The following is a 16,356-nucleotide window of genomic DNA, read 5'->3' as shown; positions in this document are numbered from 1 at the left end:
TTCTATGGGCTGCCTAAGTGTGAAAATGGAGTGCAGACACTCCACAACAAACTAAACCCAGACACAACACCACAGCAAACCCAGACTTGACACCAAACTAAACCCAGAGACAACACCAAATTAAACCTAGACTCGACACCACACTAAATCCAGACACAACACCAAACCAAACCCAGATACAATGCCAAACTAAACCCAGACACGACACTGAGATAAACCCAGACATAACACAGAGGTAAACCCAAACACAACACTGAGCTAAACACAGACAATACAACAAACCTAACCCAGACAAAACACTAAATTAACCTAGACACAACACCAAACTAAACCCAGATACAACACCAACATAAACTAGGAGACAACACCAAATTAAACCCAGAGACAACACCACACCAAACCAAACCCAGATACAATGCCAAACTAAACCCAGACAGAACACCAAACCAAACACAGACACAACAACAAACTACACCCAGACACAATGCCAAACTAAACATAGCACCAAAACAAACAAAAAAAACAAAACAGAAATAAAAACAAACGTCAGACAAACACAGAAAGAACAGTGTGTTGCTCTATAAGCAGGTGTAAAACAATGTTTTTCAGTGACTGATCATTATAAATCTATTCTGATGAGGGGTATTGTGTCCAAACTCACTGATTTACTAACAGGGACATTTCGACGTTAGACTATAGGTTTCATTTGAGGTATTGTAGATGGACCCTAAATGATGACGGTTAAGTCCAATTTAGCCGGCCAAGGGTTCTCGTGAGCACAGGTCACCAGACATAAGCCCAGAAGTGCTCATCTTCTCTCCTGACCCATGAGGCAGAAATGGTCTTCAGGACAATGATTGGGCCAAATTACCCCTCGTTTTGAGAGAAAGCAGAGAGCTCTTGCAGCTGGAATTGGTCATTCCTGCTCTAAACGAAGTCGCAAAAAAAAAAAGAAAAGCAAAATACCTTTTCCATTAGTGTGAAGGTGGTTAAAGCTGGAGCTTAACGAGAGTAACTGACCTCTGCAGGATGGAGGCTGCTGGCTCCACTGACGGTCCGCCTGACACTGGGCTTGAGACGGACCCTCCAGAATGTAGCCATCATTGCAGAAGAAGTTGACCACATCATTCAGGTTGAAGCCGTCACCTACTGTCCGCCCATAGATGGGACTTCCTGGGTGACCGCAACTGACCGCTGTGGAGGAGACAAAACAGTCATTAATGGGCATGACTAGAGAGTAGAAGCCATTACTGCTCCAAAGAGAGTCAAAACTCCCTATCAAGATACTACGATATGGACCTTCTGACCCTCTAAATTCACTCAACTGTGGGCCAGTGTAGTGGTAAGGTTTTAGCCAAAGTATTCACTCTCCATGTGTATATCAACCTAATCCTGCATCCTCCAGGACCCTGGAGCAGCAAGAAACTTCTGTTCCCCCCCAGTGCCTACACACCTGATCCGGGTAATCGCATTCCCAAAGCCCTTGATTACCTGGCTCAGGTGTTCTGGAAACTGGAATGGAACAAAAGCAGGGCTGAGCTTAGGGCTCCCACTAGACTGCATCTCACAGAGTTCTGCAGAACATAACACAAGGCCGCTGTGATGAGAAAAGCCCCCGAGGGTCAGTGCACTGCACTAGTTTACTGTTTCCATCACCTGCTCCTGCTGCAGCTATAAAACCCTTAAAGAGTCAGGTGGTTGCATAAGTAGTTGATGAGTGCAATTATTGCATTAGTGCAATCCTGCAGGTCCTGGCTGTGGTTGACGCTATGCCACCATCAGTGACAACAGTGAGTGGTCGAGTGAGTTCACATACTGAGAGAAGTAGTGGTCACTTACACACGCAAGAAGGTAGCTGTCCGGACCAGGTGTGGTCCTGCTGGCAGATCCGGACAGAAGAGCCGATGAGCCGAAAGCCAGGGTTGCACTGGTACACCACAGTGTCTCTGTAGCCAAAGTTCTCCCCAATAACCTGTCCATTCACAATCCGCTCTGGTTCCCCACAGTGGCCGGCTGGACAGAAGAAACATGGCAAAGCAAATCAAGTGATCCAACACTAGCTTTTGACTCATGCCTTAAATCGAGTTCAGACCTCCTGCTTGGTAGTAATTAAATAAAATCCTATTGTGTGATCACACAGTTTGGAATTGTCAGTTACCTAGTGTACCTTCAATAACGTTTTACTCAGATTCTTGTTGGTCCTAGGGCGGCACAGTGGCGCAGCAGGTAGTGTCACAGTCAGACAGCTCCAGAGACCTGGAGGTTGTGGGTTCAAGCCTGTATTATAGACAGGCTTTTTACTGAACATTGATTTGAACAAGCTGGTTATGGGTTTAAGTCCCTAGCTAGTGCATAACATCAAACTCTTAATAGTTTATTTTGAGTTGAATTAGGGTTTATGCTTCGCTGCTGTTCCTTGAGCCTCTGTCCTCCAAAATGAGTGGATATTAACAGGTCACAGGTAAATTTACCGGACATGACAGATTTGGACGGGCCATGAGTTTAAATCCCTGGTTAGAACACAGCACCGCTGTCTCTCTCAATAACCCTTATTCTGAGTTGAATTCAAGTTCCTGTTTCTCTGCTGTAATGCCCTGTTTTCCAAACTGTGCGGACAGTCCTGTTTTGCAGACACCGGTAACAGCTGTCTATGGGTTCAAATCCCTTGCAGGTATTTCTACCATGGGAAATGCTACATTTGCTTTTTTCTAAAACATGATTGCACTGTCTCTCTTAATAAGGATTATTCTGAGCTGAGTGCGTGTTTATGCTGCTCTTCTTTCCCTTGAGCCCTTGTCCTCCAAAACGTGTGGTCGAACCTGCTTTACAGACACATATAACTTTTACCGGACATGACAGGTTCGGACGGGGCTGTAATAATAATAATTACCTTCCGGCACATGTCCGTGTAAAACTAACCGCCCGCCCTTCTGCAGCTTTGATACTGATGGAAATTAGTGATTGCAACAGTTCTGTCGAGGGGCGGCGTACAAGCCCCGCTGCAGATGGCGTTTGAGTCGAGGCGGCGGCGAGGCATCTGTTATGCATAAGGCAGGTGTTTGGGGAAAGCCGAGACGCTCCTGAGAGGCACGGCATGATGGAGAGCCTAATGTAGAACAGCGCACCGCTTAGAAAAGACATGATGAGCAGCGAGAACGCCAGGATTTGGGGGTGGGTGGGTGTGGGTTGGGTAGTGTTGAGGGGCGCTGGGGAGGTGTAGGATTGTTGGTGGGTGGGGGGGGGTGGTTGTAGATCCGGAGCAGCTTGTGGTGGGGTGTGATCTGACTGATGATACCATCAGTCGCACCAGGAGAGCCCCCCTCACACTCCGCTGAGCCGCTGCTAAGCTAACGTTATAAAAAAGAAGGAAACAGACATGACGCTCAACCTGATTTTCTTACTCCAGTTCTTCCGCTTCATTTCCTTTCACGCTTGTTTGAAAGTGTTTTTCCCACTCCGCTCTCTCTGAAAGGAGCTTAAGAGGAGTTTCAGAATATCAAAGCATTCTGAACGTCCACAAAAGGCAGCGATGTTGTGGACTTTGTCCTGGTGAAGCTAGCTGCCTTTTCAAATCTTTCCAGCGACACACTTTCGGAGAGGTAACACTAAAGATTGGAACCCCGACAGGACCCCCACTGAGAATGTATGCTGTAATTTGGCTTGTGGATCATTCTCAGCGCTACAGTGACACCGACATGGTGGGGGTGTGTTAGTGTGCATTGCACTAGTCCAAGTGGATCAGACATAGCAGTTGTCGCCATAGTTTTTAAACCCTGTGTCCACTCACCTGCTAGACACTCCTCCCTCGTTGGTCCACCTTGTAGATGTAAAGTCAGAGACAGTAGCTCATCTGTTGTTGTGCATGTTGCGTTGTCGACCTCTAGTCCTTTATCAATGCACACAGTGCATCGCCCACAGGATGTTGTTGGCTATTCTCAGGCCAGAGGGGATTGAAAAACTCAAGCAGCACTGCTATGCCTGATCCACTCATAACCCTAACCCTAACCTCCCAAATCATACCTGCTCACTGGTCGAAATTGAAGAAAGGGTAAAAGTTGGCTAACAAAGTATGCAGAGCAATAGATGGACTACATTGTAGAACTACAACATGCTCATGCGTGGTCACTGGATGGACTGTTTAGTGCTATTTAGGGATGTTTACTTGTCTTAAAGTGTATCCATATTTTTGGCATTTTTCATATGTCCTGTACAAATTTTATGGAGTACAAAAACTACGGCTCCTGTAAATGTGGAGCTACTGGTTTGTGTTCTGACTGTCACTCAATAAGTGCTATGTGTCTGCTGCTGTTACCCAGGCATACGGTCTCAGTCCCGCTCCAAAGTCCCGAAGCCAGGCACTCGCGCACGGTGGAGCCCACCAGAATGTAGCCGGCATCGCATGTGAAAATGGCAGTGGCTCCGAAGGTCATCTGAGTTCCAATTTTCTTCCCATTAGGAGGAGTGGGCAGCATCCCGCACGAAATAACTGCAGTGAGAGGCAATAGAGAGGCAGAGGAATGAGCTGGCACGCACCTCAAAGTCAAAGGTACAACTGTAATTTACACCCAATTTGATAGCACGAATTTCATCCTATTCAAACCCCACCCCCACCCCGCCCTTCCTCTTTACTCAGCCCTCCATCACCACCCATCCCCCCAAACCCTAGTTCAAAACACACACCACAGAGGGAGAAAACATGAGAAGGGTGTCTGGAGCTGGCCGCTGAGCTGCACAATCTTGATAACATCTCCGTTTTATAGGCTTCGGAAAAAGTGAGTCCGGCCCAAACAGCCCTCCACAGTCGAGGCCCAGATATATATATATACACTCCACACCAAGCCCTGACATAAATATACGAGCTTAATGCAGTGGGGGGGTGGCAGGGGGAGAGAACGGGGCCATTATCTTACACAATGCTGCTTCTGCTGTCCGTCCTTTTGATATCCGTCATATTGGAAAATTGCACTGGCTTCGCCTGGCCTTCCGAGTCTCGGGTAGGGCTTGCGATAAAGATGCTTTTTACTGTCAAAACCTCCGTCTCTCTCCTAAGAACATCTCGCCTATGCTTTGGCAAACTGCCATATCGACACTCCTTCATCCCTCGCTCTGTACATCTACAGCAGGCGTCTGATTTTCCAGGCCTTGTCCGATAACGCTCGATGCCTATTGCGCTTTTCTGGTCGCCGAATGATTGTTTCAGCCCGACAACGAGATTGTTTGCGATGCTATCACGTGATGATGAGTTATGGCTGGAATTTTACAGGGATCTTATCTCCCATGCCGGCCACATTCCTTTAACTACGGAGCAGGCTCCAGGGGCCTTGGGGACAGCGTGGGAGCCAGGCAATACACACAAACACACACACACTTCACAGCATAATTTACAAAGCCAGTAGCTACACTGTCTGCTTTGCCAGGCTATATAAAAACTAACCAGGGCTGATTCATAAGCTGAAAGCAAACCTGTCTTATCTTGGGTGTACTTTTGCTGTGAAGGTGAGGTGTATTCAGGCCTGGCAGCTAGACTGCATAGAGTAAAGAAAGCAGCCAAGTAGGCACATCCACACTACATGACCAGAGCTGCTAGATCTGCCCTAGCCAACTGGAAGTGTCGTTAATACAAAGATAAGCACCTAACAGCAAAACGAGACACAAACTCAGAGAAGCACTAACGAGTGCTGCAGCTTAAAGTAGAACTGACCCTGGCAGCAACATCAACAACAGATGTGAGGACTGGCATGGTGAAATAACAATTACTCAATAGTGATAGCCCTAATTTGAACTGATTGTGGCTGTCAATACCACAATCATCAAGCTAAAGGTCACAATATGCTATTGCACAGAACTTTTAAATGATACTCAAATAAAGATATACAACAGTAATAGTGTCATTACGTAAGTATCAATATTACACTCTTATTTGAAACCAGGGTGCCCAGTTGGTCCAGAAATCATTGGCCCTATTATCAGGACATTGCTGGTGATGCAGGACATTTGATCTCCGGTGATGACTCTCATTTCCTTGGAGTGAAGGATGGCCCCTGCTGTCCTTTCATATATGTTCTCAAAGTAATATCTAGGGTGTCTGTTGGCTGATGTGACAGACCTGGGCAGTTTACATACTCCTGTGTTGTGAGAAGCTGCTTGATGGGATTGTTTTAGCAGCAGTTCGAAAAGAAGTGGTGGACTGAAGGAAGAACATGTTCCCATCTACCTCCTGAAGCTGGTGACACTGTGTGTGATAAGGGCGGCTCAATGAAAAGTTGGATTCGGAGATGAAAACTTGGCAAAAATTAGGGGACAAACAACAACAACTTGTTAGAGAAACAGCAAGACAAGGGTTGTAAACTCACCCTTGCAGCGGGGTCGCTCATTTCTCCAGCTCCATGTCCCATTGGATGTGCAGTGGATGTGGGCAGGGCCAAGGCGGTAGTAGCCCGGGTTACAGTCAAAGGCAATTTTTGTGCCATATTCGTAGCGGGATCCGTTAACAATCCTCCATTTCCCGTGATCCAGTGTGAAGGAGCCGATGCTGGGACACACCATGACTGTGGATGGAAGGGAGACTGGCCTTTATAAGAGTCTTTATTTGGGATACTGATACTGATTAAGGCCTAACCAATGTATCACTTGGCCAATAACATCAGTCGATATTAAGGTACGGATGTATCAGTATCAACCAAACATGTTGCTGACAGAGAAAGGTTATGGTTTGTTTTCATAGTAATGGTAATATTCACTAACACTTTAAGTATTAATGACAACTTGTCTAGTCATATTGCTCACATAAAAGCCACCTGAAGACTAAAAACTAAACAATGGATTTACAAGTTCCTAAACAATAATCTCTAGCAGACCCTTGAACTGAGCCGGATGGTGATTAATCATGCTGAATGGAGATGTGCTGTCAGAATGCATGTGAGTCAATGATGGGACTAATCTAGTCTACACCTACAACAGCAAAATTAGCATTTAAATGTGAATAGGAATCACGCTGATAAACTGAACTGTGCATGCAAACAGATGTGTGTGGGGGGGTCTCACCAGTGCAGCGTGGGATTTTGTTGTGGCTGCTCCAGGTGCCATCTGCCTGGCACACCGTACTGGTCACCTCTTTAGAGGACAGCCGGAAGCCTTCATTGCAGAAGTATGTGGCCCTTGTGCCAGCTGAGTAATCAGGTGCCAGAACGCCTCCGTTCGCTGGGGCCACTGGGATCCCACAGGATACGGCTGGATGGACAAGAGTGGATGCAAATTAGAGGACTTGAATTTATGGGATGTTGTTTGCAGGAGCATGAGTATTTCATGTTATCCTGTACTTTACCTATTTATTTGTACAGTTTAACACATTAAATTACTCTAAAATCTCAAAATGCATACAATTCTTGGTGTTGTCAGTGGACAAAATGTAATTTGACCAAGGGATCCCAAACTCTGTCCAATGACGGTTTGAGTCTAAAAGACTTGCTTGTTTTTAAAGAGATTCTACAGATCACTGCCTAGGTTAGAATCAGAACTATCTAACTCTACCCCAAAAATGATATCAAGAAAATGATAATGATAACATATAATAAATGATAGTGCCTCTGGTCATTGCTTAATTTGACATATTACATATAAGAAGTTGAGGACATCAAGTTCGAGTTCAGGTTGACAATATATTAGGGCTCCCGATTGGTCCACTGGTCTAAGCTCTAGCCCTATCATCAGGAGGTCATTGGTGATATCTCTGGTCTTGCCTTGGTCATCTGAGTTTGGTTGTCCAAGTATCCAAGAGCTTTGCTCTCTGGGTTGGTGGGATCTTCCTCTACATTCCTTCATCACAGAATGAGCAATGCTAGATCGAGTCAGTTGGTACTCTCCTTTTGTTAACTACATTAGTTTCAGTTTGAAAAGAAGTGGTGGTAGGCATCATGTAATCTCTACAGAAGTGTATGCATGCCTTCACCCTTCCGCTTTGGTGGTACTGTGTGTTTGGGTCGGCCCTAGCTAATGGAGTGAAACTTTTATAACATTTCTCTTTAAAGATTAAGATGATGAAAACTAAATATTAATCCAATAGAATGTAAAAATAAAGCCATTTATATTCATTTGGGCCATGTCACCAATTAAGGACTCACAATCACTGCTGCATGGCTAATCATTAGCTTGTCAATAGCACTGAATCTATGAGGGCTTTAGGCAGGTGGCCAATTATCAACAAGCAGGTCAGATCTCTCCACCCTGACCATATCTCTGCTTCTTCAGGCAGCAGGACAAAGGTTGGGTCAATGACATTGATTCTACTGCGTCTCAGTGAACACAGATTCAACCTTTTCATATCAGCTAAGCTTTCAGACTTGAGCGAGGGGCCATTCCAGCATTGAGCTTAGTACCCTTACAGGTCACTGACCTATGAATTTGGGTCCACACTAGCAGCTGATTTTACAATTCGTGCCCTTTGGAAAAAGGGGTCATTGAAGAAAAGAAACAACAATAACAAAAATAAAACGTGGTGTATATAAAGTGTGATCACACCAGCATCTGATTAGCCAACGCGGCAGATTTTTTTTAATTAAGTCCTGGAAAAGGAAAGGGGAACTGGAGTGTGTTCAAAAGCCCACATCAATAAGGCTATGAAACATAATGGGATGTGCAATTATTGAGCACTAAAAATCTAATCAAATAAATCAAAGAAACAATGGCTCTCACATAGCATGCTAATAACGGCCTGCATGGAGACAGGGCCCTTTGTTATTTAACGGTATTAATTAGCAAGAACAAAGCCAAGATTGATCTCTGCTGTTGCCACTTGACATCTCCGGCTCCTGCATTGACAGGCCGGCCAATAACCCTCCTCCAGAGCCCGTTCTAGAAGGAGCACAAAAGGCCATGTTTGGCATCAGTGTTTCAGACTTTGAAGATGTGCTCTGTATTGTATCTGAGTTTTAACGGTTTGAACAGTTTAATTGTGCTAGGCTAATACCAGTAGGGTACCAACTGGACAGTCTGTCTTTAAAAAGAGATGTCATACCTTGGCATGCTGGCACGGAGTTGTCCCAGGATAAATACCCAAACTCGGTCTTCCTGCAGACGGCCATGTTCTTCCCGATGAGCCTGAATCCTCGGTCACAGGCCCAGCGCACCACGCTGTTGACATGGCCGCCGGTCTGACTGACCACAAAGCCGTGCTGTGGAGAATCTGGAGTACTGCAGTACATGGCTACAGATAAATACACAGGCCTTTAGCAACATGCTACTAACATGGGCCATGGGCATTGTTTTTTATATCATTGTCTCTTTCTGTTTATATATGTATATCTCAACAAATAACTCATTTAAGCCTGTTTTTTAATGGTCAGTATCCCCACAAGACAATGGGTGGTGGATCATTCTCAGACTAGCAGTGACACTTATGCGGTGGTGGTGTGTGAGTGTGTGTTGCAGTGGCTTGAGTGGATCAGACACAACAGTGCTACTGGAGTTTTTAAAGTCCTCACTCAGAATAGTCCACCAATGAAAAACATCCAGCCAACAGCGTCCTGTGTCACTGATGAAGGACTAGAGGACGACCAACACACACTGTGTAGCAACAGATGAGCTACTGTCTAAGACTTAATCAATAAGGCGGACCAATGAAATAGGTGTGTGTAACAGAGTGGACGGTGAGTGGACACAGGGTTTAAAGACTCTAGTGGCACTGCTCTGTCTGAATGATACACCACCCCGGGGATTGTCCTGACCATTGAAAAAACCATGTGGAAGGGTGGAAACAGAATATGCAGAGCAACTGGTGGACTAAGTGCTCCTGTGTGATTAGTGGATCTGAGAGAATGGACAGTGAGTGTAGACACAAGGAAGTGGTCATAATGTTATGGCTGATAGTCACAATCATAAGAAAACCCTCTCACTTTATGCTTTAGGATTATTGTTTACATTTTTAATTGATCAAGAGGTCAAAAAATATATATATATATATACAGATTAAAATTGTTATTTATGTTGTGACTATGTGAGCGCATTTGTTCATTACATAATATTTAATAACATCAGTGTGTGATTAATATTTACATTCATTACATATAACATACATATGACATTTACAAACGCAGAAAACAGACAGACGCTATGGTCTCACAGACGACAGGACGGATGGAGGAGACGTTGTCTGGACAGACAGATGGACACGCAGACGAGAACAACACACATGCGACCGAGAAAGATTTACCAGCCGGGGGGATACATACTTTGATACTCACCCACATACGTGATGTGGAAGCCTTTGCGGTTGGTGCCGTGGTCAGAGGACCAGCGCAGGAACAACTGGTGACCAGTGGTGGTCAGACTGAAGGGCACAGTCAGGTCTCCGCTCAGAGCCGCCAGGCTCTGGCTGTAGATGTTGGGACCTGAACAGAAAAATATTCAGAGGAAAGCTAGGGTTTGCACTATGTGTGGGGACATTTCTGTGATGATTTTATGGCATTCAGAACATTGGTAAGACATTTTAGGTTTGTGACTGGATCATCAACATCACTCCAGCCCCATATACTGTCCAGATACTGCAGCTCGTCTGCTCAACTGTCCAGTGCTTAATGACTCTCTAGCCAAAATTGAGCTTTTTTGTAAAATCAGTGGATTCGATATTCTCAATCACTACATATCCACTATTATTCTATTTTTATTTCACCATTTACTGAATGGAAGTTAGCAGTGAGCAGACAGCATAATCCCTAATCAGTGGCGGATGCTGGTCTTTCAAGGAGGGGAAGCACAGTTTCGGCCTACATCATAAAATGTGTGGGTTTATTTATACGTAAATTCTACCCTTCGTTCCTTTTCAAGAAAATGATCTGTGACCCTGTCGTACCAACAAGGCGTCTTTTCCAGGGACTTGACTAGTGTCCTCTCAATGGCCAGCAGAGCTAGGCTTAAACGGCCTTGGCCCATGTGAAGTGTGTCCGCCTGTGAGTGCTTTGTGACGGTGGGGGGGCTCAGCAGCACCCGCTGGACAGAAACTGCGATAGAAGTCAGAAAGAGTGATAGAAGTCAGTCTCCAAACACAAGCAGCTACAAAAAACCCACCAGAAATAGAAGCTCGATTTGTCCCTAGTCGTTTTTAACAAAGAAAATGCCGCTAAGAGGATTAAGAAAGTCTGGTTCAACTCAGAACGGAATGAAAATGCAATGCTCCCACGGACCTTTACACCAAAGGATCGCTGATACGCTCATTTCGCTGTCAATCAAAAAGGGATTCAGCCTCAGACAGATTCAGCCTCAAGCTGAGTGTCCGGGCCAGCCGAGGCCAGCCCACTGCCCCATAGACTCCCAGAGACGTTGAGCATCCAATGGGCGGGACAAAGCCCAGCATTTATCCAATGACTCGTCTCGTTTCGCTGCACTTCACTGCTTCGCTATTGAACTCTTTGAACGCTATTGAACACTGTTTAAAGGACTGTGAAGCTGCGGGAATGATTGAGAGGAAAGCCACGTCTTTGCCAGTGATAAGAAGCTGATTCTGAACAAAAGTTGAGCACGTTGTAGTGCATATTTATTCACTGACATGTACACACAACAGGATATATTTAATCACTTATTTTTTGACATTTTAGGGGAAGCTGAGCTTCCCTTGCAGTCTCAGAGCAATCGCCTCTGTCCCTAATGCATTAGCAACTAGTGATAGCATGTTTTTAAGCCAAATGTGGCAAATAATTAGAGAAAACTGGGGGGGGGGGCATTAGCATGATTAAAGAATTTTCATTCATTCATTCATTCATTCATTCATTCATTCAATATCTGTAACCCTTATCCAAATCAGGGTCGCGGTGGGTCCAGAGCCTACCTGGAACCATTGGGCGCAAGGCAGGAATACACCCTGGAGGGGGCGCCAGTCCTTCACAGGGCAACATAGACATTCACTCACACATTAACACGGACACTTTTGAGTCGTCAATCCACCTACCAACTTGTGTTTTTGGACTGTGGGAGGAAACCGGAGCACCCGGAGGAAACCCACGTGGACATGGGGAGAACACACCACACTCCTCACATACAGTAACCCGGAGCGGGAATCGAACCCACAACCTCCAGGCCCCTGGAGATGTGTGACTGCGACACTACCTGCTGCCGCCCAAAGAATTTTCATGATTAGAACATTTCAAGATTTTCAAGATGAGAAAACACTTTTCTCATCATTATTTGCAACACTTTATAGAAAAGTAAAAAACTTTAATTAATAATAATAAAAATTATCTGATATGCTTTTTTAAAATGTAAAATGGCTAATGAAGGAAAGCTAGTAGAGAGCAGTGCGATTTTAATATGATCGAAAACTGTCAGAATTCAGTTAGCATGATCTGAAACACTTTTTAATGTGAACATGGGTAATAATGAAATCAATCTAATGGAAAACAGCATATCTCTCATATTACTAAACTAAAATGTGTCTAGTAATGAGCTATACTTTGCAGTAAGCATTAGCATGATCTACTTTTCTTGAACATATGGCTAATAATTAGAGAAAGGTGGTGCAAAGTAGTTAGCACGATCTGATGTGCTTTTTAAAAAATGTAAACATGGCTAATTAGAGAAAGCTAGCAGGAAAGCATTAGCATGGCCTGCTACTCCATTTTTTAAATGTAAACATGACTTAAATTAAGAGTAAATAGTGGGAAGCTGCATGATCTGATAGACATTTTTATTGTAGACATGGCTAATAATTAGTGAAAGCAAGTGGGAAGCAGTTAGCATGATCTGATATGCTTAAAGCTAATTGCTTAGCATTTCGCACATGATTAGCAAAGTAAGCTAATGGGCAAAGTGTTGCTATAAAGGGACTGGAGCGGACCTAATTATAAACAATTTGCGGTGATTCATGACAAGTGCGAGGCTTAGGCTGCATTTAGCCTGCAGGCTACATTTCACCCGACAGAACATTGTGATGCAACATGTCTCAGCTTGAGAGCAACAAGAGCCTTGATCATCACTGTATCCGTCCATCCGGGAGCCAGCCTTCCTTTTTTGAAAAAATATATTTTTAACTTTTACTCAATTTAATCTTAATTTAGCCATTGCCATTTCTAGCCATTAGCTAGGACTCTCCTCAACACAGGGAGAGTGTGGGCAAGCACATGCTTCCTCTGAGATATTTAAATCAAACTACTGCTTCTATTCAAACTGCTGTTAACAAACAGAACACAACATCATTGGCCATCTCACTGTGCTTGAAGGAGACACCTACAATAGCAAGCACTCTGCTTGTGTTGAGAATAATGTTGTGTTGAGGGCGAACTTGCTCACTCAGAGAATGTGGCTAATTGCACTCTCTTGGAATCCCGGATTTGGATGGCTGAAAGATTACCCGGAATGGAACCAGGGATCAGCCAAACAGTCAATAAACCCAAATCAGATCAGATACTCCTTAGACACCATGTTTATAAATAAGCTAGCACTGCCAGGACAAAAATGGACCCTCATGCTAGGCATTCGAATGGACCTCATACTATCCCATGCTCATCTAATGAGTTTCTAATCAATGATAAGTAATAGTGGACCTTGCTAATAGTCCTGCACTTAAGTAATTACAGCTTAATGACATTCTAAGTGCATTTTGGAATAATAAATATCTCCATAATCAATTCTTGTCAACAATTAGTGCAACACATTCGCCGGTGTCTGGTACATTTTCCGAGCCCAAGTGTGGCATATGAAAATAAGGGGCAGAATATTTTTTTAATACTCTCTCTGTTCGGCTGGGAAAGAAGCAGAGAGGAACTATGAAATGCTACACTCAATTATTAACCAAGCAGAAGTGGAAGTTACAGCAGGCACACGTCGCTAGCGTAAACCCATGAGGGATGATTATGCTCTGGCAGAGGAAGTGAGGAGAGGGGTTTACCATCAAAGATCTCCAAAATATCGAACTCCTTCTCTGTCTGGAAGAGCTGGAAGTGGAGAGTGATGTTGTAGCCCTTCTCCACGTTGATCATCCATGAGCACATCTGAAGGTTGGGGTAACTGTCCGGATATCCCGGACTCAGGATCACTCCCGTTGAGTCGAACAAGACCTCGTTATCTGGACATTGGGCTGGAGATAGAAATGTGTTGGGAGTGTCAATAGTGCAGTTCCTATACTACTTATATGGTTACCATAGCTTCTGCGGTAGCTTCTAAACATCCAGGGAGGCACACAAGATATTGGAAAATTGCCATGAGGATCTGACGACATTTGGACCTATCATCATTTATGTCAAGTACTAAGGAATTATCAGTTAGTTCTGCAATCCAGCTTCACAAGATAAATGCTGGGGTCTTTAAACCAATCTAGCCCACACCTGGCACCTTGACCTCATGTGGCAGGTCCAGAGCTGTCCATCTCTGTGTCCAACTGTTAGACCCACATTATAGATTTCAAAGGACCAAGGTGATTTTGGCCCCTAAGTGTCATCCAGAGGATAAGTGCCCATTGCAGGCCCAGTGTCCAATTAAGCATAATGGCTGTAAAGGATAATAAACCTGCCACATCTGACCTGCAGGCCTGAAGAGGTCTAACAGCTTCTGACAGTGGCAGCCGTATGAGATGCTAACGAGAAGAACACGAGAATTAAACGAGACGGTCGTCTTGTCGAACATCGTGCCAAACTTACCTTGGCAGACCGGAGGAGGGCCGTCCATCTGCAGCCTCTCGCCCAGTCTACAGGTCACAATCTCACTGCCCACCAGTGTGAAGCCAGGCAAGCACCGGTACCTAATGATGTCTCCTGTTGAGTGATTACACACACACACACACGTGCACGCACATGAAACACACACATGCTGTGTCTCTCACCATGTTTCTCCTCAAACTACAGCTCGGCACATTAGCTAATTAAGACCAGAGCGTGACGCTAATGATGACAAATACACACCATCAAGTGCTCTTCGCTCCACAAGAAAGGGGATTAATTGCGGGCAATTTGAAACGTTTCTCAGGGTTTGCCGTGTTGGATTGAAGCAGGCAGACGCCGGACACCTGCTCGATGGCGGGCATCAGACGGACGTGACTAATGAGGCGTCCATGTGAAAGAAATGGGAAAATTGGACATAAACACAAGCGTTTGTTTTACCGATTTCCAGCTCCTCGTCGTCCGTGAGGATCTCGGCGTTGGCGACAGGTGAGGGGGGCTGGCACACTCTGAGCTGGTATGCTGAGAGAGACAGAGTGGGAGAGAGAGAGAGAGAGAGAGAGAGAGAGAGAGAGAGAGAGAGAGAGAGAGAGAGAGAGAGAGTAACATGTAAGCATGTGAGCATGTAAACACTCACATCTATACAAGACGTATCAGTACCACCATGTGTTAGTATATATCCACCATAGCTTGGATTCTGAAAAGAAGAGAATGTAACCAACATATAAGACTGAACATCAGAGCTGACCCACTGAAGGAGACCCAGCAGATCCCTAAAGCACATCATCAACTGAATGAACCCTTTTGACCTCTTGGGGTTTCTTGACATACCTAAATCGAAAGGTTCCTATGTTGATATCTTGATGTCCCAGCATTGTACCGACATACAATTGGTCTACTGGTCATTCAATGATGAAGCCTTCAAATTTATCCAGTTATGTAGGTTTCTCTACTACAAGAAACTTTAAGATTCAACCCTTCCTCTCTCAGGAGGTCATCTGGGTACTTGTTCAGTTTCTGGTCATCTCAAAACTCGACTTCTGTCACTTGCTTCTCACAGGGTCTTCCTCAATGTGCCATCCAGGCCCTTCAGCTCATCTAGAATGAGGCAGCCGGTCTTGAATCATCCAAATTTATCTTACATTACTTAATTGTTAGGGCGGCATGGTGGCGCAGCACGTAGTGTTGCAGTCACACAGCCCCAGGGACCTGGAGGTTGTGGATTCAAGGCCTGCTCCGGGTGACTGTCTGTGAGGTGTTTGGTGTGGTGTCCATGTGAGTTTCCTCCGGGTGCTCTGGTTCTCTCCCACAGTCCAAAAACACACGTTGGCAGGTGGATAGGCGACTCAAAAAATGTGTCCATAGGTGTGAATGTGTGTGTGTCGCCCCCGTGTAGGGCTGGCGCCCCCTCCAGGGTATTTTCCTGCCTTGTGCCCAATGATTCCAGGTAAGCTCTGGACCCAGCGTGACCATGAATTGAAGAAAGTAGTTACAGACAATGACTGAATGAATAAATGAATTACTTTATTGTTGTGCTCCCTTTGCTGGATTCCAGTGGCTGCTCATATCAGAATTAAAAGCTTGAAGCTTGCCGACAGATCCAAGAATGGACCAGCCCATTCCTACTTGAACGCTAATCCGTGCATCGAGCCATTCGTGCCTCAAGTATGGCTCGGCTTAGACTGCTCCCAGATGGTGGAATGAACTTCCGCTATCC

General features: G+C 44.9%; 1 protein-coding gene across 1 annotated transcript in view; it reads right to left on the bottom strand.

Annotated features, from left to right (window-relative positions):
* The window catches only part of csmd3a (CUB and Sushi multiple domains 3a), a 287,911-nt gene that overhangs the window by 51,224 nt on the left and 220,331 nt on the right, over positions 1-16,356 (bottom strand). Inside the window, 10 exon segments of the mRNA XM_066676154.1 lie at positions 1,021-1,194; positions 1,840-2,013; positions 4,313-4,486; positions 6,354-6,548; positions 7,045-7,230; positions 9,014-9,202; positions 10,239-10,385; positions 13,874-14,062; positions 14,622-14,735; positions 15,081-15,161. Coding sequence (XP_066532251.1) covers positions 1,021-1,194; positions 1,840-2,013; positions 4,313-4,486; positions 6,354-6,548; positions 7,045-7,230; positions 9,014-9,202; positions 10,239-10,385; positions 13,874-14,062; positions 14,622-14,735; positions 15,081-15,161 — 1,623 coding nt within the window.

This window comes from Hoplias malabaricus, chromosome 1 (assembly GCF_029633855.1).
Source record: "Hoplias malabaricus isolate fHopMal1 chromosome 1, fHopMal1.hap1, whole genome shotgun sequence".
In the NCBI taxonomy this organism is placed as follows: Eukaryota; Metazoa; Chordata; class Actinopteri; order Characiformes; family Erythrinidae; genus Hoplias; species Hoplias malabaricus.
Note: the sequence above shows the minus strand (reverse complement) of the source record. Positions and strands in the feature narration are given on the sequence as shown.